A 23,547-nucleotide genomic window follows, 5' to 3' on the forward strand; every position below is an offset into this window, starting at 1 on the left:
GAGAGAGAGAGAGAGAGAGAGAGAGAGAGAGAGAGAGAGAGAGAGAGAGAGGGAGAGACTGTTCGTGTGCACACACATACACACATGGCGGTGGGGTTCTGGGGATTGCACTCGGGTCATCATACTTGGTATCAAGTGCTGAACCATTTCATCAGCCCCCCCCCCCATAATTCAGGAGCAAGCTCATTGCCCTCCCAAGTCTAATGACCATTTGTCTCCCTGTTACCCCCAATGTGTCCTTCCCAGTCTGTTGATCTGAGAAACCCAAGAGCGTACGTACACACAGATGCCAACTGAGCAATTCCCGAGGACAGCAGTTCTCAGCCTGTGGTTGCGACCCCTTTAGGGGCATCAAATGATGCCTTCACAGGGGTTGCACCATCAGCAAACACAAATATTTACACTACAACTCATAACAGTAGCCAAATTACAGTTATTTAAGTAGCAATAAAACAATTTTATGGGTCTTCTTGCTCTCTCTGTCTTCTCCCTCCTGCTCCCCCTCTCCATTACCTTCTCAACTTCCCTCCCCGCGCCCTGAATGAACTATTCTATACTAAAAAAAACCCCTATGATTGGGGTGGTCACCACAACATGAGGAATTGTATTACTAAAAGGTCACAGTATCTGGAAGGTTGAAAGCCACTGCCTTAGGAAATCTCCTGCAGCTATTCAAAGTTTGCAAGTGAAGCTGAACTCACATCTTTCCTGCCATCTCAATCCCCACCTGTTTATCCTCCTGAATTCTGTAGCGCCATAAGTGATACCCCATGCTTCAACTTTAAACCTCGCCCATTTTCTCTGTTTGTGTTTGTTTTTGTTTTTGCTTATGAAATAGGGTGTCGCTATGCAGCTCAGGCTAGCCTAGAACTCATGAACTTTCCGCTTCTGCTGCAAAAATGCTGGGATCCCAGGCCTGAAACACCATCAGCACCCACCATGGAAGAGACTGAGGGGGTGCCTCAGAAAACATGTGACCCCCTTTCTCTGAGCCTTAAGCTTCCTTACTCTCTTTCTCACAGACCTAGTCCCTCATCGCCAGAGACATTTGGGGGACTTGTTAGAAATGCCAGTTCTTGGGCTCTACCTCAGATCCCTGACTCAGCAACTCTGCAGTGGAGTCCAGCATCTGTTTCAATCATTCCCAGTGTGGTCTGGGCTGTGCTGTATAGGCCCTGGCAACAGGCCTCTAACAATGGCAAGAGTCTCCGAGGCTTGTGTCCACTTCCAGTTCCTTTGTTCAGCATCTTTCACCTGGCCCATGCCCCTCCCCTTATGCAAAACGCCTCCGGGCTCATGGCCACGGCCCACTTCAGGAAGGAAGCTGACTAGCCAGCACTCCACGATTCCTGCTTACTTTTCTTTTCTCGCTCTGTGAGGCACTCCACCAGAAGTCTAAAGTTGTGGGGGGAAAGAGGGTGACTGGAAAGATGGCTCAGAGGCTGTGAGAACCGGCTGCTCTTTCAAAGGAGCCAGGTTTCATTCCCGCATGGCAGGAATGGCTCTGTAACTCCAGTTCTGATGGGTCTGGTGGGTCTGACGCCCTCTTCTGGCCCCCGCAGGCATTGTGCTGCACAGATAGGCTGGCGGAACACCCCCACATGAAACAAGAAAGGAATCTTAAAAAAAAAAGTCTAAAGAAGTCAAAAGGCTATCCAGTACTTTGCTTGGTGTGGGTCAAGCAGCCAACAAATAACTATTAAATAAATAAGTAACCAAAATGATAATTACAGTTTTCCAAATCTGTTAGGGGACTCTTTGGAAGGGCTCTTATGTGACCTGGGCCTAGCATAGCCACACATAAGGCCTAGTTATAATGAGAGGAGCTCAGCGCACACATGAGCAATTGTGATTATTTCTTCTTGGGAGGGACAGGTGCTTCATGAACTACTTCTTCTCTGGAGATCAGCAGAGCTGTGGAATACCAGGGTTTCAGATTGGGCCCTTCTGTTTCAGGGGCCAGGGTTCTTCACATTGTAAGCATGCAGGTGATGATTTCTTATGGCCTTTTTGGTTTGTTTGTTTGGTTTTGTTTTTGTTTTGAGATACACACACCTGGATGAAGGCATGAGAAAGGAAGAGAGATAGCCCTGGGAAAACGGAGTACACACAGGCACAGATACACTGGTAAGACATATACATAGCAGTATGAATGCTCAAATACACATGGACTCTCAGTTGACATTCCTGGCTTATTCTCTTCCAAGGCCCACATTTTCTCCTCTTTAAAACAAAACAAAATGAAACACAAACAAACAAACAAACCCCAAACTTTTTTGTCCTCCTTTGTTGACAGAGCCTGATTCCTCTTCTGTCTGCAAATGTTTGCGATGAAGAGAAATCTCGCAAAAGATGCTGAGGCCCCATCTAGTGGCCGGAGCTTACCACTGCAGCTCAACACTCCCCTGCCTGTCTCCGCGGAAGCACTTAGAGCGAGCCCAGCCTCGCAAGCTTCCGCTTAGCCCCTTGCTCACGCTGGAGTCTGGAACCCTCTCTCACCGAGCCTCAGGAGAGGGCAGGTTTCAGTCTGCCTTCTGTTCTCAAGCTTCGCTGGCCTCGGCATGCAGGAGAGCAACTCACCCGCAAGGACCGTGGATAGTAAGTAGTCATTTGCTTTGTGACCTTCCCTTACTTCCCCTGACTCTTACTCCCATGATTCTGAAGAACACTTGACAGCTCTCACATCTGTCTCTCCCATGGTTCTAAAGAATATCTGACAGCTCCAAACCTGTTAGCTTCCCATGCTCTAGGCTCGGGGAGGAACTCACTCCTCCAATGTTTCATAAACGACACAAACCATTCACCAAACCAAGTCCTTCATAAGCCCGTTTTTCTCCCAATGTTTGCCATGACAGAGTGGTCCTACTATCCACACAGCGGTCACAATCAGTAACCCGGGGTATCACTGGCTCCCCATTCTTTGCTCCTTTTCAGGCATTACTAATTTCTAAGTCCCATTTCCTAACATCCTTGTTCTTCTCATCATCACTTGGTTCTAATTTCTTCCCCTCTGTCTGGGCCCTCCCTCTCCTCCCTTAGTAGTCTCCCCTCTTTGCTTCCCTCCCCACCCAGTCTCCCTGTGTTTGCTATATAGCCCAAGTTGGGCCCCTAAACCTCCTTCCTGTTCTAGCCTCCAGAGTGCTGGGTTACAACTCACATACATCACACCCAGCTGACTCCAGACGTTCCTTTTGCAGTCAGGCCATCTTTCTAAAATGCAAACTAGATTCCATTTAATCTGCTCCAAAATCTGCAGTCTGGTCCTTTGGCACGATCGCATATGTAAAATGCTGGGTACACCCAGCACCCAGGACGCAGAGCCAGGCAGGTCTCTTAGGTTTTTGAGGCCAGCCTGCTCTACTGAACAAGTTCCAGGACAGCCAAGGCTACACAGAGAAAGCTTTATCTCAAAAATATAATAAGTACTGGGTATTCGCACTCTGATCTGGTCCACCCTCACCCGTCACTTCTTCCCACTGGGCCATGGTACAGGAATGGCATGTCTTCACACCCTTCTTCTGCTTGTCTACCTGGTAAGCCGCCCTCCTAACCCTCAGGTCCCAGAGCCCGTTTAGTTCTCCGGACTTCTTCAAGGGGCTGGGGAGCTTGAGATTCCAGGCCCATTTTGTTTTGACCTCCATAGAAGTCACTGCTAATACCTTTAGGTTGCATTGTCTTCTGGGTATTAAGTCACTTTGTACAGGTTAGTTTGTCTCCTCAGGTTTACCCGAGAATTGTTTTCAAATGAATATCCTAGCATGCATAGCCAACCTAGGGTAAGCAACAGGGTGCATTCAGTAGATGGTTACAGGCTTGGGGGCCTAGGTGGAGCCTGCACACAGAACAGACCAGACTGGGGTGGGGGTGGAGCTGTTCTGCCTCCAACCTGACAGCTTGGCCCTTCCTCTTCTCATTTGGTGTCAGGAGCTGGAGGCCTGAAAGCCACACTTGGCGTCTGTGTTTCGTTACGTCAACAGTGACGTAACTGAAAATAAAGTTTTCAGTGTTTGAGTTGGACTCCATATAAAACTTAGGATTTCTGATCTCTTCAGAAGTTGGGACATGGCTTGAGAGATGGCTCAGTGGGTAAAGGTACTTGCCACATCAACAGGCTGACTTGAGCTCTATCCCCAGAACCCACAACAGTGACAGAACTAACTCCAAGTTGTCTCCTGACCTCCATGAGCGCTATGGCACACGTACCCCACCCCCAACCACATGCCAATAACAAACTTTTTTTTTTTTTTTTTTTAAATTGGAAGATGTACAATGGCCCTGGCAACAAGGTGCTGAAAAGAGACAGTACTTCTGAGTGTCCCGCAAGCCCAGCCACATCGACATTTTGGGTTTATGAACCTGTGGTACTAGGGCAGGGTGTGTCTAAAACCTCCCTGCATGTAAAACTAGAACTACTGTGCTTTCTGCCTAACCCCTGGGGGGAGGGGAGTGAGAACACGTCAGTATTTAGGAGCCGGTTAAGAGCCTGAAAGGCAGAGGAGGTGCAAGGCAGACCACAAAGGAGGCTTCTCATCACCAATAAACATTTATTGAGTGTCCACATGTGCACAGCTTTGAACTTGGCGATCACAGAACACACTGGGGGGGGGGGGGAGGAAGCAAGGGGTCAGGCGTATGCGGGTCTCCGCGGGTTCAGAAAGGTAGTTCCTGCTGGAGCCGCCAGTCGCGTCTCCCTGCAGAGTAGTCTTAGCAGGGATTGGGGGAGGGGAGCTGAAGCCAGGCACCATGGTGGCAGTGGAGTGCAATCACAGGGAAAGCATGCGGATTCTAGGATGGTGTGACCTCCTGTTCCTGGCTCCAGCCAGGCCAGATGGCACCAGGGGCACAGGGATCTGATGCTCAGGTGTCCAAGCAGGGATAAGGACAAGCAAAATAAATAACCCCCAACCCCCCATCTTCACTCTGCTGCAACATGACACAAAAGCTCAAGAGACCTGGGACCAAGGGCTCTCTGGTGCCCACAAGGAAGCGCAGGTGGAAGGAGGTTCCCAACCCCCCACTGGTCTGTCTGCTCCAAACTGCCCTGGAAGCATAGGGGCAACAACTCGGACCCCGGGTCACTAGAGTTAAAAGGAAGAACTGTGATGTCAATGGCCTGAGCCTGCTCTCTGTCCAAGAGGACCAAAGGCAAAAGCCAAGTGGCCAATTTAAAGGGCGCGGACCTGACCTGGGGGAGCCAGAAGGGGCACCACAGCCTTGGGGAGGCCACGCCCTGGCCGGCAGGGCACATGGGCTGAGGCAGTCAGCGCCTGCCAGCCCGCGCCTACCCTGGGACCTCCCTCCTGTCGGGGAGCCAGACACTGGGTATAATGACACTTAGTTGCCCTCTTCCTGGGGGCTTCTCCAACCTTCCCCGGCCTGGCGGGGCCAACCTCTGTTCCAAGCCAATCCCTGCCCCGAGGGGGCTGGATGCAGGATGCAGTTTCTTATACTTGAGAGGTGGGCACCATGCCCTAGCCCTCAGAAAAGCCAGAAAGCTGGGGTGTTTGTGGGGGGTCTGAAGAAGGGGTCCAGTTTGGGGGCTTCAGGGAAGATGCCTCCTCCCTCCTTCCCTCGCTGCCCGCCCCTGGGTCTATACCCACTGGATGCCCCTCAGGGCTCTGACAGGCACTGCTCCAAGGCAGCCATGCGGTAATGGCTGGCCGTTTCTTCACCCGCCTGCAGCCTCATGGCCTCCCGGCATAGCCGGTTAGCCCGCGCCAATTCCACCAGCACGCCCTGGTAGGCAGCCACCATCTCAGGCTTGACGGAGTTGGGGCTTACACTGCCTAGCAGCTGTAGCAGCTCCTGTGGCCAGCGGGAGCGCAGGGCGGCAGGGGCCAGCCAGGGCAGCAGCGGCACGCAACCTGTGAAGGCCTGCATGCCCAGGAACCAGAGCTCTTGCAAGTCAGCCCAGATGCCTTCATAGTCAGGGGACAGGGCCAACACCGCCTGGTCAGAGCCAGGGGTGGCTCGTGCCACATGGGATTGTGACAGAAAGAGGATGGCAGCTGCGAAGAAACCTCGGGAGGCTGGGGTTCCTTGGAGAGCTGAAAGGAACGGGGAATGCATAAATCCAGACAGCCAAGCACTGGACCAGGGCCTCTCATCCCTCCTGTGTGGACATACTCAGAGAACAAAGGCATCATCTGCATTCAGACTGCCTAGGTTCAAAGCCTACCTTCTACACTTAGTGTGACACTGGGTGTTTAAACTTTTCTGGACTTCAGTTTCCTTACTGAGATGGAGCCAGTAGCAAGCCAATCTTAGTAATTTGTCATGAGAATTAAATAACCCAGGTACACTCCATCATCAAGACCTCTAAATGAATAAGAGGTAGGAGTGAGCCTCATATGTAAAAAAAAAAAAAAAAAAAAAAAAAGGACCTTTGCCTGGGTTTCCACAACAGGGGCCCCAGCAGCTGGTGGCCCAGAGTTGTTCACCAGGCTGAGAATGAACTAATTCGATTTCTGGCCAGAAGAGGGCGCCAAAGGGGATGGTGAACAGTAATACAACTCTGGCGCACACCTGTCATTCAGGGGTTCAGGAGCCCCCTCTTCAGACTTTCAGGAAGCTGTTCAGCTAATAAGGTAGCATTTGTGGGTGAGCCAGCATTGGATCCATAGCATGGTGACTTTCTCTGGGGGCTAAATGCAAGGGGTTCCTAGTTCAGAGCTTTGTTCCCCTTCCATGGCAGGGTACCCTGCTGGGATCCCCACACAGAAAACAGGCAGCTGAGGGTACGGGCACATTACACCCTGTTCCCAGGCATCTGCTCGGTTCCTCCAACCTGACAGATTGGGCATAGGGAACAGGCGGGGACAGAGGGACCCAAGCAGACACCCACGGTCAAAGTGGGAGACACTGAGGGCTGTCAGGGGCTGGAGGGGACGCCCTGCCCCCTGCACACAGCCAGAGAGAGGGAGGACAGGGAGAAGCTGTGTACAGAGAGTAGTGCTGATGTGTGTCACTGACTGGGGTGGGGTGCTGAGTGGGCTTGTGACTCAGGGCCTGGATGGGGGCAGCTCCACCTTAAAAATGGTGGTTTTAGGGTTCCCAGGCTGCCAGAGATTCCAGGTGCCTATGCGTGTGTCTCTGAACAGGTCTGTACTGAACTCCCACCAGGCCTCGCCTTAAAAGTCTTTAAAAAGAAGAGACTGTTAATCATTTTGGGAAGAAGGGTGGGGGTGGAGGATCGAGCAATAGTGTAGAAATTGCCTCTAGATGGGAAAATTCTGCTACACCGTTTCCTGAAAGCAGAGGCTTACACTCTGAACACTGAAAATCCACTCAGGTACTCTGTCCCCAAGGCTTACCTGGAGAGGTGCTAAGGAGCCGGGCCATTAGGAGCCCCAAGGTGGCCACGTTGGCAGCTAGAAGCAGTCTCCCTTGTTGCTGCACTAGTGAGGGCAGTGACGTCATCAGGGTGTTCATAAGAGATGTGAAGCAGGCATCGCGCCTGGGGAGGAAGGGAGCAGAGGATGGGGCAGGCAGAGGGTTAGCAGATTCCACTAAGCCCTTTGGAAAACCTGGCACCTGAGGTTTCTAGCTTTACCAGGTCAGGGCTTGCCAGGACTTTGTGAGGCAGAGTGAAGTGTTAACTTCTGACTTTCAACCCTGCCATCTGGGTCAGTCAGATGCCAAGTAGCTGAGCTGAGTGACGGCTGGAGCCATCAGACATGCCCTGGGATACCTGGGGGTCTGCTGCAACAAACCTTCAAGTGGCACTGGCTTACGCTAACAACTCAGAGAGGCTAAGTCAGAGGCTGAGAACGGGTGCTAGACCCCTCTGCATCCCGGGACCTCCTCCCAGCCTCTCCCCAGCCCCTCACTTGATCAGTCCTGGAGCGGTGACCACCAGGTTGAGGAAGATGTGGCAACAGGTCTGAAGGCCGATCTCCACACTGTCTGGCAGCACTGAGGTATCATGGCCCGGGGATGTGAGTTCCCACTGCTGCAGGAAGTACTTGCACAGAAGTGAGGGTGCTCCTTCCTTGATCAGAATCTCCCGGGGACCATCTTCAACAGTCAGGTGGCACCAGCCGGGAAGGAGGAGCCTGGCACGTAGAGACAGATGAATGTGAGGTGGGAGAGATAAGGGCAGAGCACCCTGACTGAAAAAGAATGTAGAAGTCAGGGAGGTGGTCTCACTCCCACTGGAAGCTCAGACGTCAGAGGCGCGCATGCCCCAGCCCATGGGGCCCTGCCCCATGGTTTGATTGTGGCCTATGTACTTCTCAACCTCTGAGCTCATTTCTGTCAGTTTTATTTTTGAAATAATTGAGGCAGGGTCGTCCTCTGCAGCCCAGAGTGACTTCAGACTCACAGTGATCCTACCTCAGCCTCCCAAGTGCTGATCTGAAAGGTGTAAGCCAGCAAGCTCAGCCATGTTTATTTTAAAACCGTGGATGCGATTTCTCAACATCATGAGATTTGCTATGTGGACCAAATGAAAGTGTTCTCGAAAAGTATACAGCAAAATACTTTGCTTGGTAGCAGGTATTCAATAAGCCTAAGGTCTGTTTTTAATAAAAATCTGGGGATCACCCAGGTGTGTGTGGGGGGGGTGCACATGTTAATTCCAGCACTTGGGAGACAGAGGCAGCAGACCTCAGTGAGGCTGAGTTGAAGCCAGCCTGTTCTATACAGAAAGTTCCAGGACAGCCAGGGCTACATGATGAGACAGACCCTGATTTGGCTTTGTTTTTCTAAATGGGAGACGGAAAGCGGTATGGGACAGTTCAGGAGTTCTGTGGGAAGAAGCCCCCAAAGCAAGCAAATAAAAAATGATCCTAAGGAGACACTCATGAAAGCAGGAGCCCAGGTTAGGGGAAAGACGGCATCCCGATCTGACCCTTTTCTTTCTTTCATCCATCCGTCCGTCCATCCATCCATCCATCCATCCATCCATCCATCCATCCATCATCTATCTATCCATCTATCTATCTCTCCATCTATCTAATCCATCCATCCATCCATCCATCCATCCATCCATCCATCCATCTATCTATCTTATCTAATTTCTCTCTTTTTTGGGACAGGGTCTTGCTATGTTGATGTAGCCTTGGAGGAACTGGTACATTCTATGTAGCCCAAACAGGTCTTGACCTCTCAAAACTTCCTGCCTCAACCTCCTAACTGCTGGGATTACAGGCATGTGCCACCAATCCTAGAAAACCTTTTCTTTGGAATGGTCTGGCTGGACAACCCGTAACCATAAACTCACCGGAGAGCATCCCCTGGCCAAGAAGGCCCTGGTGTAGTAGGAGAGATGGCCAAGTTGGCCACCTGCTGTGAAATGTCACTGGCCTCCTCAGCCTCCTCATAGAGTGTCTTGGCATATCGGACAAGGAAGGGCAGCAGTTGGCACACCTCCTTACGCAGGGATGAGGTCTCCTCCGCCAGCCAGGCACCCAGGATCCGCACCGAGGCAAACACAAAGGGCTCTTTCTGCTTCTCTGGCCCCACCTGTGGTCACAAGACCCTAGTGAAACAGAGCTGAAGCAGGTACTCTCCTCTGCCTGCCAGTAACATAACTAGAGGGAAATCCTGGCCTGTGGGTCCATTACATGTGGGCACCGAGGACCAGTGAGATGGCTCAGTGGGTACATTAAAACGTCAGTGTGATTCCTGGGAATCACAGCGTGAAGGGAGAGACCTGGCTAGCTCTCCAAGCTCCACATGTGTGCTGTGGCATGCAGGCCTCTTCCCTCCACATCTTTAAGAGATAGATAAACATAACTTAAGGGGGTGGGGGCAACAAGCCTACCTCTACCCAAAAACCTAGCACATGGGAGGGACTCACCCCGCAGGGGCTGGTCACCTAGCAGGACCTCAGTGTGGACAACTGAATCAAGTGGGTCTCAGGCAGCATGCCTAATGTTTAAAGACTCAAGTCACATACCCCTAACCCTGTACCGCTAAGGTAGCTGGGGAACCAGGGGAAATGTAACATTTCTTTAGAGAGGCTCTGAATTGAAGCAGGGAAGGGAAAAAGACTTGCCATTAAGTAGTGAGAGGTCACCCATGTTTGGGCTAAATCAGAAAATAAAATCAGAGTTTAGCATGAGTTGTTGGACATAAGGCTGGTGAGTCCAGTGGGTGAAGCAGGCCATTAAAGAGACCAATCACGCCTGACTCCTAAGGGAACAGAAGAGGCAGCCTTGCAGGTACAGAGAGTAAAGGAGATGGTGGGGAAAATAGATTCAGCAGAAACTCCAGAGGCAGGAACCAGGCCACTCCCTGCCCCCGCCCCACCCCCCATCTTTCTCCTGCATCCTACAAGTTTACATGTAAATCCGTAGACAGGTTGATATGTGAGACAATGCTTTAGAGGGAGCAGAACAGCCTGCTTCGACTTGGTGTGTGATGTGTAGAGTGTGTGTACTGGAGAGTATATGTGAGTGGGAGGTTTCTGTGTTGTGTGTGTGTGTGCTGTGATCAGAGTGCACATATGGTGTGTGGTATGGTGCTTGTGTGGAGGCCCACGGCAGGGAGGGAGAGGGAAGGAGGCTCGGCCACACACTACTCCTAGAGCGCTTGCTACCAGTCCCAGCCAGCATGTACAGCTAGCTATGCCATCTCCCACCACACTCGTACGTCCTCTGCAGGCCAGTGGATCCTTACCTGCAGCAGGTAGTGGATAACAGCTCCAATGGCCTCTTTCATAATGCTCACGAGCTGAACCTTCTGTGGTTCCTTAAGCAGGGACTGCTCACAGCGGGTGCACTCCTGGATCCCCAACTCCATAAGGGCATAGCAGGCTGTTACCACGTCTTCTTTCACCTCTGTGCCTGTCTCCTCGAGAGCCAGCCGCACCTCCACGCATGCCAGATTCACCAGTAGGGCCAGAAACTTGCCCCCGGAGCTGCCCACTGGGATCCAGTCGGAGCCGCAGGCATGAGCCAGGCGGGCTGCCAGCTTCAGTGCAGGGTTGCGCTGCCAGGAGCTCAACTTGCTTCCCAGGATTCGTGCCAGCCCAGCCTGCAGATCCCGGTGGCATTCAGGGGGCACAGTTGTTGGGGGCAGAAAAAGGGGCAGCAGCTGGCAGAGCTCAAACTTGCTGGCATCTTCGGCTCTTTGGAAATCCTCACTGAGGCCTCGCAACACAGCCAGCAGGTCGGGCTCCGCCTCCTTCCAGCACTGTGTCTCTGCAGCAGCCAGCAGCCCCACCAGGAGTGCCAGGGCCTGGTCAAAGCCATAGCCATGCCCCAGGTATGCCTGGCACAGGGCAGACACGGTGCCACCAGCAATGAGGTGCCGGGGCCCTCGGGGTGTGCCTGCAACAGCTGTCAGGCACTGGTAGGTGTCATCGATCATGGAGCGGCGGGCAGCATCATCAGGGTCCCCCCGGGCTGTAAGGAATGTGCTAAGGATGGGGATCTTGTTCAGGACCTGGGGATGGCTGGCTAGTTCAGGGTCGCTGCAGAAACAGGCCAGCAGGGCCACGCCCAGGGCCCGGAGAACGTGGTCGGGGCAGCCATCAGGTGCCTCCTTAGTGGTCAGGAGTCGGTTGGGAAAGGTGAACCCAACAGCATCAAAGATCCTACGTCGGGTTTTGGCGTCAATGTCACCTGCTTTGACTGCCTTGGTTACCTGGGGGGAGGAGGGGAGGTAATACACTATCAGCAGAGTGAGAAGAATTGTAGCAAAGACTGTCCCTACCCTGTTCCCTGGACACTGCAGGAATGGGTTACGCAATGGGATCCATTCTGGGGTCATCTGGTCCAGCTCCTCCTTCCTCCTTGGAGACAGACAGGTGTGACCTCTGGGATCCCTGTCATCTCTGATTGTCTCATGGAAAGGAATTTGTCCAGTGGCCCTTCCCTACACATCTGGGCAACCGATCATCACCTGGCCAGCTGAGGAGTGCCTCCTGGTGTCTAATCCATTAATCCATATGCCTACGACCTGGGAGGCAAGGGGCTTCAGAACTCAAATCCTCTAAGGATTCGGGGTCCTTCCCTAAGGACTTGTCTCCAGAGAAGTCTCTGATCCATTTCCGCCACCTTCTCACGGGAAATGGCTCCTGTGTCTCGCTGCTCCGCATGTCAAAACATTTCCCCTTACGTTTCGCCTAAACACCTCCTCTGCTGCAGTGTGAGCCCTTGACTCCAGAGCCTTCTCCCTGTTGCCATGGCAAACAAGCAACTGCTGCACTCCCTCCTCCCTTCACCCCCCACACACCAACTCATCCCCCCCCTCCCACCCCAAGCACTGCAGCTCCTGCTTTGCTGTCCCCAGCTTGGGTTCCTCCAGCAGATAGAGACCCTTTACTTTTGACATACCGATCATCACTCCGGTCATCTCTCAGAACCTCTTGCTAGTTACTCCCCATCCTGTTACTCTCTCAGGTCGAGGAAAAGCTACCCCGGCCCACAAGTACTCTGCACTAGTTACAACCTGCTGCTGTTACCCTATGAGTCAGCTCCCATCTGCTCCGGGACGCCCCAAAAAGCAAATCCAGGCAGCCTCCTCCGTGGTCCCATGCCACAGTCTTATTCACCTCTCTTCTCCCCTTCCCCCATTCCCAAGAGAGCAGAGTACAAAGGTAGAGAGGTCTCAGGCCTTTTTTGGTACCTCCGGGTTGCCAATACCACTTAGATACCCCTGGGGACTTGCTGACCCCATTCTTTGGGGGCCCTCCTGACCAACCCTCCCACCTTCCAGGTCCTTACTAGCAGCAGGGCTGCAAACTGCTCGCTGTCATTCTTGGCCTCACGGAGGGCTCCCAGGTAGCGTTCCAGGGTGGGGTTTCGGCTCTCTGCCTGGTTCAGAGCTGGCTCACAATCCGAGGCCATGATGCCCGCCTTGCCCAACTGTGAACACAAGAGGGACTGAGCATCCCTCTGCTGAGGAGGGGCGGGGGCGGGGGTGGAAGTGGAGGATGTAGGGAGGGATTAGCACAGAGGGAGGGGAGGGTGGATTTGGAAGGGTGGCTTCCTCATGACTGACCTCCCTTGGGGGAGCCCCTTTAAGAGGCTGGACCTGCAAATTCTTTAGGATGAAGAAGGGACCCTGGTCCAAGGTCACCTCCAGAAAAGTGGGATAAGAGGACCATGCATGCTGCTGCTGCTCGGCTGGACAGCTTTCCTCACCAGTCTAGAAGTGGGAAGAAGCTGGCCCAACTGCTCAGCAGCCCCTGGCATCAGACGCTGGGTTTTATCTCTCTCCAGGAGGCACACGAGGAGTGAGTGGTGAGGACAGACAGGGAGGAATGCAGACAGACACGGGTGAAGTTCGATTATCCGGACTCACGCCGACAAGGAAGAAAAGGACATTCTAGGGTTCCTTTCCCCTCCCTTCTTCAGAGAAAGTAGACTGGCTTCAGCGGGAGTGAGAAGTCAAGCTCTCCAGAGAAGGCTTTGAAGACTCCCCTGTGGACCCACCCCTCCAGCCAGGGCTCTTAATCGCCCCCGCAGCTTCCTTGCCTTCTCTGCTTTCCCTCCCTCGGGCAGAGGCTGCAGAGGCTGCAAGAGCAGGAGCAGGAGCTGCAGCTGCTGCTGCAGCAGCAGTAGCAACATTAACCCCTGGTGCTCTCTGTACGCTCCCTGTCCGTCCCGCTAACAAGCCTGTGTGTGCCGGCACTGGCTGGAGAAGGAAAGAGGGGTCGGATGGTTCTCAAGATAACAGAATCCAAAGCCGGATAATCGAAGCGGGGTTGCAGTGATGGAGAGATGAGAAGGGGAGAAGGGATTCTGGCGGTCACCACCTGTCCCGCCGCAGCCAGGTCACAACACGACATTGATGAAGTCGAACGACAGGGCAGCGATGAGATCACACTTCACGATGGCGCGGTGATGTCACGGAGAGATCACAGCGAAATCACGACATGAAGGGGACAGCCCCCAAATATGATAGGGCAAATTTAAAAAAATATATAGGTAGATAGATAAATACTGGAAGGGGTTGTGACAAAATGGAGTCTCGACAGGGTACGGTGATGTCGAGATATGGCACGATGGAGTCGCGATAGGGTCCCTGGGGAGTCTCGGCATCGACCAGCGCCGGTTCGGAGAGGCTCCGGCTGAGATGCAGGGGAGGGCTTGAAGGGGGCTGAGCTCACCAGGCTGCGGCCCCGAGCGGCGAAGTCTTTCTCCGGGCGCGATGCTCCGGGAGCCTGGGGCTGCTGCTCACGCCGCGTTGCCCACTCTTGGCTCCAGGCTGCTCCAGCTCCACCCCCACCCCCGCATCGCTCTCGACCAATCGGCGCTGGCCTCACTCCGCACTCTGACCAATGGCACAGCAGGGCGCTAAGCAGTAGGGGGGTGCCTCCGGCGCGGCCATCTTGCTTGTGGGCATTGCCCGAGTCTGGGGCCTGAGTGCTCGTGCTGAGGAGGAGAGGTGCGGGCCGCCCCGCGAGGGCTCGCGGCCAAAGGCTGAGGGCCCGGACGTCCTCGCTTGTGCGTAGCTCTCCCCTCAGCGCCGCCCCTCCTCCCACCTTCGGGCTCGCGGCTGGAATTGCGCTTCCGGAGGGTGGGGGCAGGAGGACTGGCTCGGCGTGAAGAGTGTGTTTCCGGGTTGAGCCCCGGGAGGTGGGAGGAGGCGGCGTTTCCGGCCGCGGTCGCTGTCCAGGGAGGCTGAGGCAAGAGGGAGCTGTCCGGGTGGGGAGCCAGCACTTCCTTCTTTCTCTTCCTCCTCCTCTGCGTGAGGGGAGAGAAGGTTGGGGGTCCCCGAGCCCATGGATCGGGAGGAGGCGGAGGCCGCCGAGAGCCGGCACCCCTCTATGTGGCCCTGAGCCCCGGTAGGTGGCCGGGGCGGCTGGCTGCCGGGCCGAGGACCAGGAGCTCAGGGGAGGGGCAGAGGCGGGACGGGCGATGCCTCGGGGTACGCCGGTCCGGCGTTGGGACAGGACAAATCTGCTACTTCTAGCCTTGCAGGTGCCAGAGTCCCAGTCTGAACCCCTCCGCTTTGGGGCTCAGGCCTGGTCAGGCAGCTCCCTCTATTCCCTGACAGACTGGCAGACCTGGCTCCAGGCACTGCGGTCCTTCTGATACCCTCGACCTCTGCAGCCTCGTCCCGAGTTGCTGGCTCTGGTGTTTGATGATCTTCCCATCGAGATTAAAAGAAAAGAAAAGAAAAGAAAAAAGTTGATACAGAATAAAGGGGGCGGGGCGGGGCTCGTTGGCGAAAACCTTCCTCCTTGAGAATTTTTGACAATTATGCCCCTTAGAGAGTCCTGCAGTGGCTGCAGTGAGCACAAAAAGCGAACCGAAGGAAGTCAAAAGTAGAAGACCTCAGGCGGGCGGGGCTCCAGGAATGCTTGCCTGGTCTCACCTCAAGGTGGTTGTGCCCAACCGACAATAGAAGCTGTTAAAGCGCCTTAGCTGACTCTCCTTGTGCTATCTTGTGATTAACAGACTGGAAAGTAGGAACAAATTGGAAAGACGACCTCCTAGAACAATCTGTTCATTTTTCCAGCTATTTGGAAAACAGTGCCTGCAAATATAAGCAAAGCTATTCATGCAGTCTGTTCTGTAACTTTCTCAAACATCTAGGACTTTTGTTTTGTTTTCTTTCTTAAAGCTTTATTCTTGATTACTCACACCCGCTGAATAGACGGGCTCTGTCGTTATCCAAACATATCTTATCGCTGTGTATATAAATGGAGTTCCACGTATGTAGCTGACAGACTGAACTATGATACATTCCCCATCAACCTGAAGTATTAAGTAAACATTACCCCCTGCTCTGTCTGAACAGCTGCTGCAACAGAGTGCTTTTATTTCGGGTGTACTTGTAACGCCCTAAATGCCAGAACTACTGGGAGTTTTTCTAGATTTTCATTTGTCGAGTATTGTGGGGGTGTGTGTTCTCTCCCTGGGTTGCTACCCTTTGATTTGATAACAAACATTTTGGCTCTTAGCAGTGTTTTGCCGTTCCTGCCTCTGGTCAGCGAGCCTTTAACTGGACCCTAGCAGTGATTTGTGCCCTCAGGCAATTGTAGGTTTGAGCCGAGAAAATGGCTAGGAGTGCAAATGAGATTAGCTCTGCCTCTCCCCATGTACTTGTAACCAGTTTGCTAGTCCAATGGTATTTATTACTCCTGTTTCCAGAGCCTTCTCGTTTCTTTTTTGCTTTTCCCACCCACCTGCCAAGATATTGATGACAGATGTTGAGTCACCTTTAGTTTTAAATCCTTTTGTGGTAGGCAGAAACGTTGGGTAAGATCCTCGAGAATACACGAACACACACACTCTCAGCTCCATCCTGGGAGGCTAGCGAAGTTTCTGAGTATAGCTTCTTAGGCTACACCTCACGATCTTTTCAATGTGTTTGTGGCCCACACACCTCTTTTCTGCCCCCTGTGCCCTAATGTACAATTACAGGAAAACTAGACTAGGAATGGGTCGAAGAGAGTGAGAGAGATAAGAGTCCGTTCGGTGCCTATGGCTCAGGGAAAGGCATTACCTCAACTTGGAGTTCGATGTTTGTGTCTCTTCATTTCTTGGCATTGGCATTGGTCCATTCGAGACAATGCTGGTCTCCTTGTATGCTGGCTGGAAGTGAGGGTTAGGGTTGACAGCCTGTGCTATTTACCAGCTCTGGATATTTATCATTTCTTTCATCAGAAGATTTCTAAGTTTGTTTGTTTGGAGGCAGGGTTTTTCTGTAGCCTTGGCTGTTCTGGAACTTGCTGTATAGACCAGGCAGGCCTCAAGCTCAGAGAGATCTGCCTGCCTCTGCCTCCCAAGTGCTGCGATTAGAGTTATGCATCACCACTGCCAACACAAGACTTTTTATTTTTTTAGACACTGTCACATTATATTCTCTAGGCTGACCTTGAAGTCCTGGATTTAAACAATTCTCCCTTAGCCTTCCAAGTAGCTAGGACTTCAGTATGAGATACCATGCCTAGTCAACAGATTTTTGAATTATTTCTTAGAACCTTGTCAACTCATCTTGTTATATGAGAGGGAAGAAAGTTCTGGAAAATCAGTGTTGTTCTCCTCTTTCCTCTCCCCTCCATCCTACAGCCACTAGATGACAGAGTAGCCAGCACAGTGCCTAAGTTAAACATATGCGGAGAAGTATACAAGAACTTAAGACAGGAATTGCAGATGACGTGGATCAGGCAGACAATGTAAAAGTGTAAATTGATGTGAAAGTGTGAACTTTCACATTTGTGAGATTTGTAAGATAGTGATGGTGGGGGGTGGTAGCAAGCTGGGCAACGCTTGCTGTGCCTAAAGAGGATCACCTTGAAAAAAACTATAGCAAGGCTGGGCAGTATAATCAGGATAAGTTAGAGGAAGTCCAACCTCTCCATAGATAACGAAGTACTTTGGTCAAAATCACAGAGCAGTTAGTAGAAGCTGAAGGGGGAAATCAGAACTGCCTTCCCAGGTTGGTGCTCTTTCCCGTTCTCACACAGACGTTAGATTAGACAACAATGGGATATAAAATCACTTTAACAGCAGATTCATTTTATATATCCTTGCTCTGTTGTTACACTGATAATTATAGGCTCTGCCAAAGCTCAGGCTGAAAATTTACTGGCAGGGATGAACATTGAAAGACACACTTGAAATTTCTCTTTCTCCTGATCTGTCACATTTTTCTAGCATTCCACATTTCCAGGAATCAATTATTAATTGCTTGGCATATAATTTCTTCTCTTTCTGTCTTTCTAGTGTACTGGTTCCGCCTCTCTGGAAGGCCATGGAGAAGAGACTGGGAGTCAAGCCAAGTCCCGCTTCCTGGGTTTTGCCAGGATATTGTTGGCAGACATCAGTGAAGCCGCCGAGAAGCCTGTACCTGCTTTACAGTTTCTTCTTCTTCAGCGTTCTGTGGTTGTCAACAGGTACCATTTCTGAGATTTAAGATTTAACCTCTTCCACCCTGCACCCCCTCCAAACAATCAGCATCCTGACTATATGGGTTTGTTTTAAAGACCTACTAGGAGGCAGAAAAGACATCTGCTGACATAAATGGCCATCATTTTGGTGGGTGTTTACTTGTTGGGTTTGTTTTTGTCTGTCTGTTTGTTTGCTTGTTTGTTTGCTTGATTATTTTTCCTGAGACTGTTTTTTGGAGTGTGTGTGTGTGTGTGTGTGTGTGTCCTGGAGCTCAGAGATCCGGCTGCCTCTGCCTCTTGAGTGCCACCATACCCCTCTGCTTTGTTTGTTTTGGAATCAAGATATGAATTGGATTTTTTTTTCTCATACAAGAGAATTGGTATTCAGCTGGCCATTTTATAAAGGTAGATTGACAAATCAAAACAAATCAACAAATATTCAGAATTGGATAGATTGGGGTCCTGGAGCTGGACGTTCATGACTGAGGCACATTAAGTGTCAAGGCCTAGGGCACATTCCCTAAAGTTTATCTTTTTAAGTGGGATCTTGCTGTGTCATCCAGACTGGCCCTGACCTCACAATCCCCTTGCCTTGCTGTTCCAACCTTAGCTCTGCCTCGTAGCTTGACTTGAGAGATGATATAGTAAAAGCATGGAGTGAATGCTGCGTGGCCATGCCTGTTTAGTAAGGAATGCTTGGCTTTCTTGCCTAGAGGGATGCACACTTTGATTTGTTTTTTGTTTTTGAGAAAGGGTGTCACTGTATTGGCCCTGACTGGCATAGAGCTGGATATATAGACTAGGTTGGCTATAAACTCACAGTGATCTGCCAGCTTCTGTCTTCTGAGTGTTAAGATTGAAGGTAAGACCAGCCTGGTCTACCGAGTGAGAATTCCAGGACAGCCGGGGTGCACAGAGAAACCCTGTCTCGAAAAACAAAAACAAAACAAAACAAAAAGATTGAAGGTATGAGCCACCATGTCTGGTGGATTCTTACTACTTTAACGAATTCGTTTATTTATTTTAATTTGAAAGGGCTGCAAATGCCTGCAACGATGGTCTCTGTGTGTGTGTGTGTAGATCAGAAGACAGCTTTGTGAAGCCAGTTCTCTCCATCTACCTTTGTGTGGATTCTGAGGATCAGACTCAAGTGGTCAGGCTTGCTCAGCTGAGACATCTCACTGGCTCCACACACTTTGCTGTTGTTTTTAATAGAAGAGAGCCACACTGATGGGCTTGACAGAGTCACCTGTCCTTCTGAAGACTATTTTACCTGCTTAGAGCCTCTTGCCAGGCATCAGTGCCAAGAAGGCTAAATGCCAAAAGCTGGATTTAAAATTCTGTCTTTACGTTTATGATTCTTTTGCTGACATACTATGGAGTGTGAGAAAGCAGCCTTTAAGGACTTCTGAGTGTGCCCTTATTCTGGACAAAGACCAAATCCTGCTGCAGATACCACTGTCATAGCTGACTACTCAGCTTGCGCTCTGACAGCTACCAAGATTTCTGTTGTTGACATGATCTTGAGAATCAAGTAATTGCTGTATTTAGCAACTTCACAGCACTGACTGTGGTTTGCTGTCCTGCAGTGGCTGATGATTGCATGATTATAGAGGTGGAGATTGCAGTACATAGAAAGCTGACCCAAATACTTATTTTTTAAATAAAATGATGCTTTGTTGGCTAATTCTGGGCATCATTTTATGTGAGATCATTTTAATTAATTAATTAATTAATTAAATATTATCACATCAGGAAAATCACTTCTTTGAGAGTATACCAACCACATACCAGACTTGTAGGAACATTGCATATCTTCTCACTTAATTTTTTGTGATAATCCTGAAATAGATTACACTCCTTGTATTAATAAGGAAATTGGGACCCAGAGATGCAAAGTTACTTGGCTAGAGTCAACTAGAGAGAACGGGCAGAGCAGGACCCTACCCAGCCTGTTGGCTATTAGGCTTGTCTTCTTTCTTTCCTCCATGGCTCCTTCTGACCGTTGGTGATTCTTGGACCAAAGGTTTTTTTGTTTTTTCCACAGAACCTTGATATGAAACTGGTTATTGGAAAGAATCAGTGTTTGGGGGAGGAATACAAAATCTCAAAAAGTAATTCTGAGTCTTTCTGTATTTTTCCCTTATACTTGGTTACAAGTAGAATTGTGGGGAATTTCAAATTTAGATAAGAAATTATTTGTAATCTATCCTGATGAAGATTAACTGAAAATATCTAGGGGCTTGGGATATAGGCTGGTAGTAGAACACTTGACTAGTATGTGAAAGGCACTGGGTTCAACTCCACACTGCAAACAGAGCAAAGAAAACATAGTGTTACTAAGGGAGATGTGGTTGCCCTCAGTCAGTGCTAGAAGATGTGGATGGAAAACAGTTTGGCATAAGTGTCAGGAGATCTAAAGAAGCTCACATCCCTTGACTTACTTCCCCTTTTAAGAGTTTGGGGCTTGGGCTGGTGAGATGGCTCAGTGGGTAAGAGCACCCGACTGCTCTTCCGAAGGTCTGGAGTTCAAATCCCAGCAACCACATGGTGGCTCACAACCATCCTTTACAAGATCTGACGCCCTCTTCTGGAGTGTCTGAAGACAGCTACAGTGTACTTACATATAATAAATAAATCTTAAAAAAAAAAAAAAAAGAGTTTGGGGCTGGAGAGATGGCTCAGTGGTTAAGAGCACAGGCTGGCCGGGCGTGGTGGCACACACCTTTAATCCCAGCACTCGGGAGGCAGAGGCAGGTGGATTTCTTAGTTCGAGGCCAGCCTGGTCTACAAAGTGAGTTCCAGGACAGCCAGGGCTATACAGAGAAACCCTGTCTCGAAAAACCAAAAAAAAAAAAAAAAAAAAAAGCACAGGCTGTTCTTCATGAGGACCCAGGTTTGTTTGCTAGAACCCACATGGTGGCTCACAATCCTGTGCAATTTCACTTGTGGGCATCCGACTCTCTATTTTGACCTCTGCAGGTAACCAGTCATACAAGTGGCCCACATATATACACGCAAACAAAACACATGCACTTACAATTGTAAAAAATAAAGAGTTGTTTTTGGTGTGGGGATTGAGAGGAACTGGAGAGGTGGCTCAGTGGCTAAGAACATTTGTTGCTCTTGCAAAGGACCTGGGTTTGGTCAGGTGGCCAGCTTCTGGAATCTGTGGGCACCTTACATGTATGTATGAATATTGACATACGTAAATAAAAATAGTTTATCTTAGATACATAGTGAGACCTTGGCTTTGATATGTTGGTGTTTGTGTGTATGTATATGAACATGTATATGATGTAAATGGATATGTGTATGTATATGTATGAATAGCTCAAGAGCTAGGCATGGTGATTCAGGCCTTTAATGTAATCCTTTTGGTTTTGTTTTCTGGATTTGTGTGTGTGTGTGTGTGTGTGTGTGTGTGTGTGTATGTGTTTTGAGACAGGGTCTCTGGAGATAGCCCTGGCTATCCTAGAACTTAATATATAGATCAGGCTGGCTCTGAACTCACAGAGATCCACCTGCCTCTGCCTTCTAATGCTGAGACTAAAGGTGTGTGCCACTACATCTGGCTCTTTAATGTAGTCTCTTAACAGAAAGACTCCTGTGAGTTTCAGGCCATACTGATCACAGAATGAAGTCTTGTCTCAGGAAACCAAAAGATTGGGCCAGAGAGATAGATACTTGTTGGCAAGCCTAACAGTCCTTGAAACTACGTGTTGGATGTAGAGAACTGACTTACAAGCTGACTTTAGCCTTCACACACACACACACACACACACACACACACACACACACACACACACACACACAGTGGCACATGTGCACACACGTACACACACATACACACTATGGCATATGTGCACCCACACACATACATATATGTACAAACAAAATAAATAAATACAAAAACAGAAACAAAAGAAATTTGCCTTAAGTACATCTTTAGATAGTTGTTAGACATAGGAACAATCCTTGACACTTGTTTACTTTGAAACATTGCTATCTCCTGCCCAATGACCCAGCAGTAATGTTTTTACACATTTATGTGATAGATAATGTCATAACTACTTTCAGCTGTCAATTTGACACAAAACCAGAATCATCAAGGAAGAGAGACCCTCAACTAAAGAATTATGTTTGTCAGATTGTCCTATGACTACCCAGAGAAGGATTTTCTTGATTGCTAACTGATAGAGAAGAGGCCTGCCAACTGTGGGTGGTGCCATCCCTAGACAGGTGGGCCTGAGCTGTGCAGGAAAGTAGTTGAGCAAACTGGAGGTAGCAAGCCAGGCAGCAGCTCTCCTTCTTGAGTTCCTGCCTAGGTTTCCCTTGCTGATGGACTGTAATTTGTAAGCTGAGATAAATCCTTCCCTCCCCAAGTTGCTTTTGATCACAGCAACAGAAAAGAAACTAGGACAGATACTATCCAACATTTCCTACTTTAGAAGAATGAGTATATGGGGAGACATCCTACACAAATGGTAAAAGCAAGATAAATAACTACATGTTTACTATAGTTCTAATGGTATGAAATGAAAAAAAAAATCACATAATAGAAAGACAATCTAAAATAAAATGTATAATCGAATGTATATTTATTATGATCTCTTTATTCTTCTGTTTTCCACTGCTTTTGAACAGCAGCTTCTCTCTCTTTTTTAAATAAGGAGATGAAAATCTACTAGACAATGAATGCAACAACAAAACGACCCAGGTGAAGCCCTGGCCGGGTCCCCTGAGTTGGTGCCAGTTACTTGTGTATACTCAGCTTTTACCTGAGCACTTATGGTTTTTTTCCCCCTGATAAAAAGGTGTTTTGTTTTTTAATCTGTTATCATTTAACTCATGGATTATAGGAGTTCTTACTGAAAACATAACACAAAATAATCGAACTGTGCAGTTACCACCCATTCCTGGGGACCACTTACTAGCTGACCCCCTTTGGTAGAGCTCCAGGTACACACTGACTTCATTTAGGTGGCTCGTTTTCATTTCTGCTTCAGACTCAGTAGTGAAGCCCACTGATAGAAATGAGCGATCATGATTTGTGTGATAAAAGCTACCCTGTCTTCCTTGTGGGCTATTGAGTCAGTGCTTTCTGTATAATTTTACTGCTATGTGGTTTGAAAATAGCGTTTTGGACCTGGTGATTATCATTTGGAAACAAATGTGAGATTCCCCTAAGAACTTGGAAATTCCTCAGGAGTTAGTCAACTTTTTAAGAGCAGGAATTTGGCCCTTATTGCTTATGTGAGGTATTCTAAGCAAGTATTAAATTTGGCACATAAAAGTACTTGTAGGCTGAATACTACATTAGCAGTAGGGGATAATCCTTAAACTGTGAAAGCAATATAATGAGGGGAGAGGTCTACAAAGACAACTTAAGGAGCTAGAATGCCTTTGAAAGCAACCGAAGGGATTAACATCTGAACTGTGTCAACATTCCCAAACAAGAAAGGCTGCATTTGAAGAGCTATGTGTGCATGGGCCACAGACCTGATTGGACTTGGAACTCTACAAAGAGGTAGCCGATCTTATAGGCTAAAGGTGGCAGTTGACCCTGGAAACTTCCATATTTTCTGCCTCTCTAAGAAGGAGATTTATATCTGGTTAATTATTAGAGAACTTAGTAGGACTCTGGCTCCAGATGAGGCAATATTAAAACACCAAATGCAGCAAAAACCCTGTCCTGGAAAAATGGCAAGTTTGATGAGAGAAGCAAACTGTTATATTTGGAGTGAAAGTAT

At 49.6% G+C, this 23,547-nt stretch overlaps 3 protein-coding genes across 9 annotated transcripts in view; 1 reads left to right on the plus strand and 2 right to left on the minus strand.

Annotated features, from left to right (window-relative positions):
* Positions 1 to 4,519: 4,519 nt before the first annotated feature.
* On the minus strand, positions 4,520 to 14,497 carry Ncdn (neurochondrin). 4 transcript variants are annotated; one of them, XM_021200729.2, is made up of 7 exons: positions 14,063 to 14,497; positions 12,675 to 12,815; positions 10,624 to 11,592; positions 9,224 to 9,465; positions 7,830 to 8,054; positions 7,314 to 7,456; positions 4,520 to 6,047 (listed from the first exon to the last, which is right to left on the minus strand). In XM_021200729.2, exons 2-7 carry the CDS (start codon positions 12,795 to 12,797, stop codon positions 5,611 to 5,613), a joined length of 2,139 nt encoding a protein of 712 aa, XP_021056388.1. In that variant the 5' UTR covers positions 12,798 to 12,815; positions 14,063 to 14,497; the 3' UTR covers positions 4,520 to 5,610. The 4 variants fall into 4 exon arrangements, with proteins under 4 accessions (XP_021056388.1, XP_029395344.1, XP_021056386.1 ...); XM_029539484.1 differs by lacking the exon at positions 14,063 to 14,497 and adding an exon at positions 13,255 to 13,355; XM_021200727.2 differs by having other exon boundaries at positions 4,525 to 6,047; positions 13,709 to 14,160.
* On the minus strand, positions 13,843 to 15,052 carry LOC115064257 (translation initiation factor IF-2-like). Its single transcript, XM_029540397.1, has 2 exons — positions 14,963 to 15,052; positions 13,843 to 14,869 (listed from the first exon to the last, which is right to left on the minus strand). The coding sequence occupies exons 1-2, from the start codon at positions 15,050 to 15,052 to the stop codon at positions 13,865 to 13,867; spliced, it is 1,095 nt and encodes a 364-aa protein (XP_029396257.1). The 3' UTR covers positions 13,843 to 13,864.
* The window catches only part of Kiaa0319l (KIAA0319 like), a 94,754-nt gene continuing 85,504 nt past the window's right edge, over positions 14,298 to 23,547 (plus strand). The window contains exons 1-2 of one of the 4 annotated variants that reach the window (XM_029539480.1): positions 14,298 to 14,399; positions 17,631 to 17,800. In XM_029539480.1, the coding sequence (XP_029395340.1) occupies positions 17,659 to 17,800 (142 nt within the window). In that variant the 5' untranslated portion in view covers positions 14,298 to 14,399; positions 17,631 to 17,658. Of the gene's footprint in view, positions 14,400 to 14,497; positions 14,741 to 17,630; positions 17,801 to 23,547 lie in introns of those variants that run through there. The other 3 variants (XM_021200730.2, XM_029539482.1, XM_029539481.1) reach the window with 3 other exon arrangements.

The sequence above is a fragment of the Mus pahari genome, chromosome 6 (genome assembly GCF_900095145.1).
Source record: "Mus pahari chromosome 6, PAHARI_EIJ_v1.1, whole genome shotgun sequence".
Classification (NCBI taxonomy): domain Eukaryota; kingdom Metazoa; phylum Chordata; class Mammalia; order Rodentia; family Muridae; genus Mus; species Mus pahari.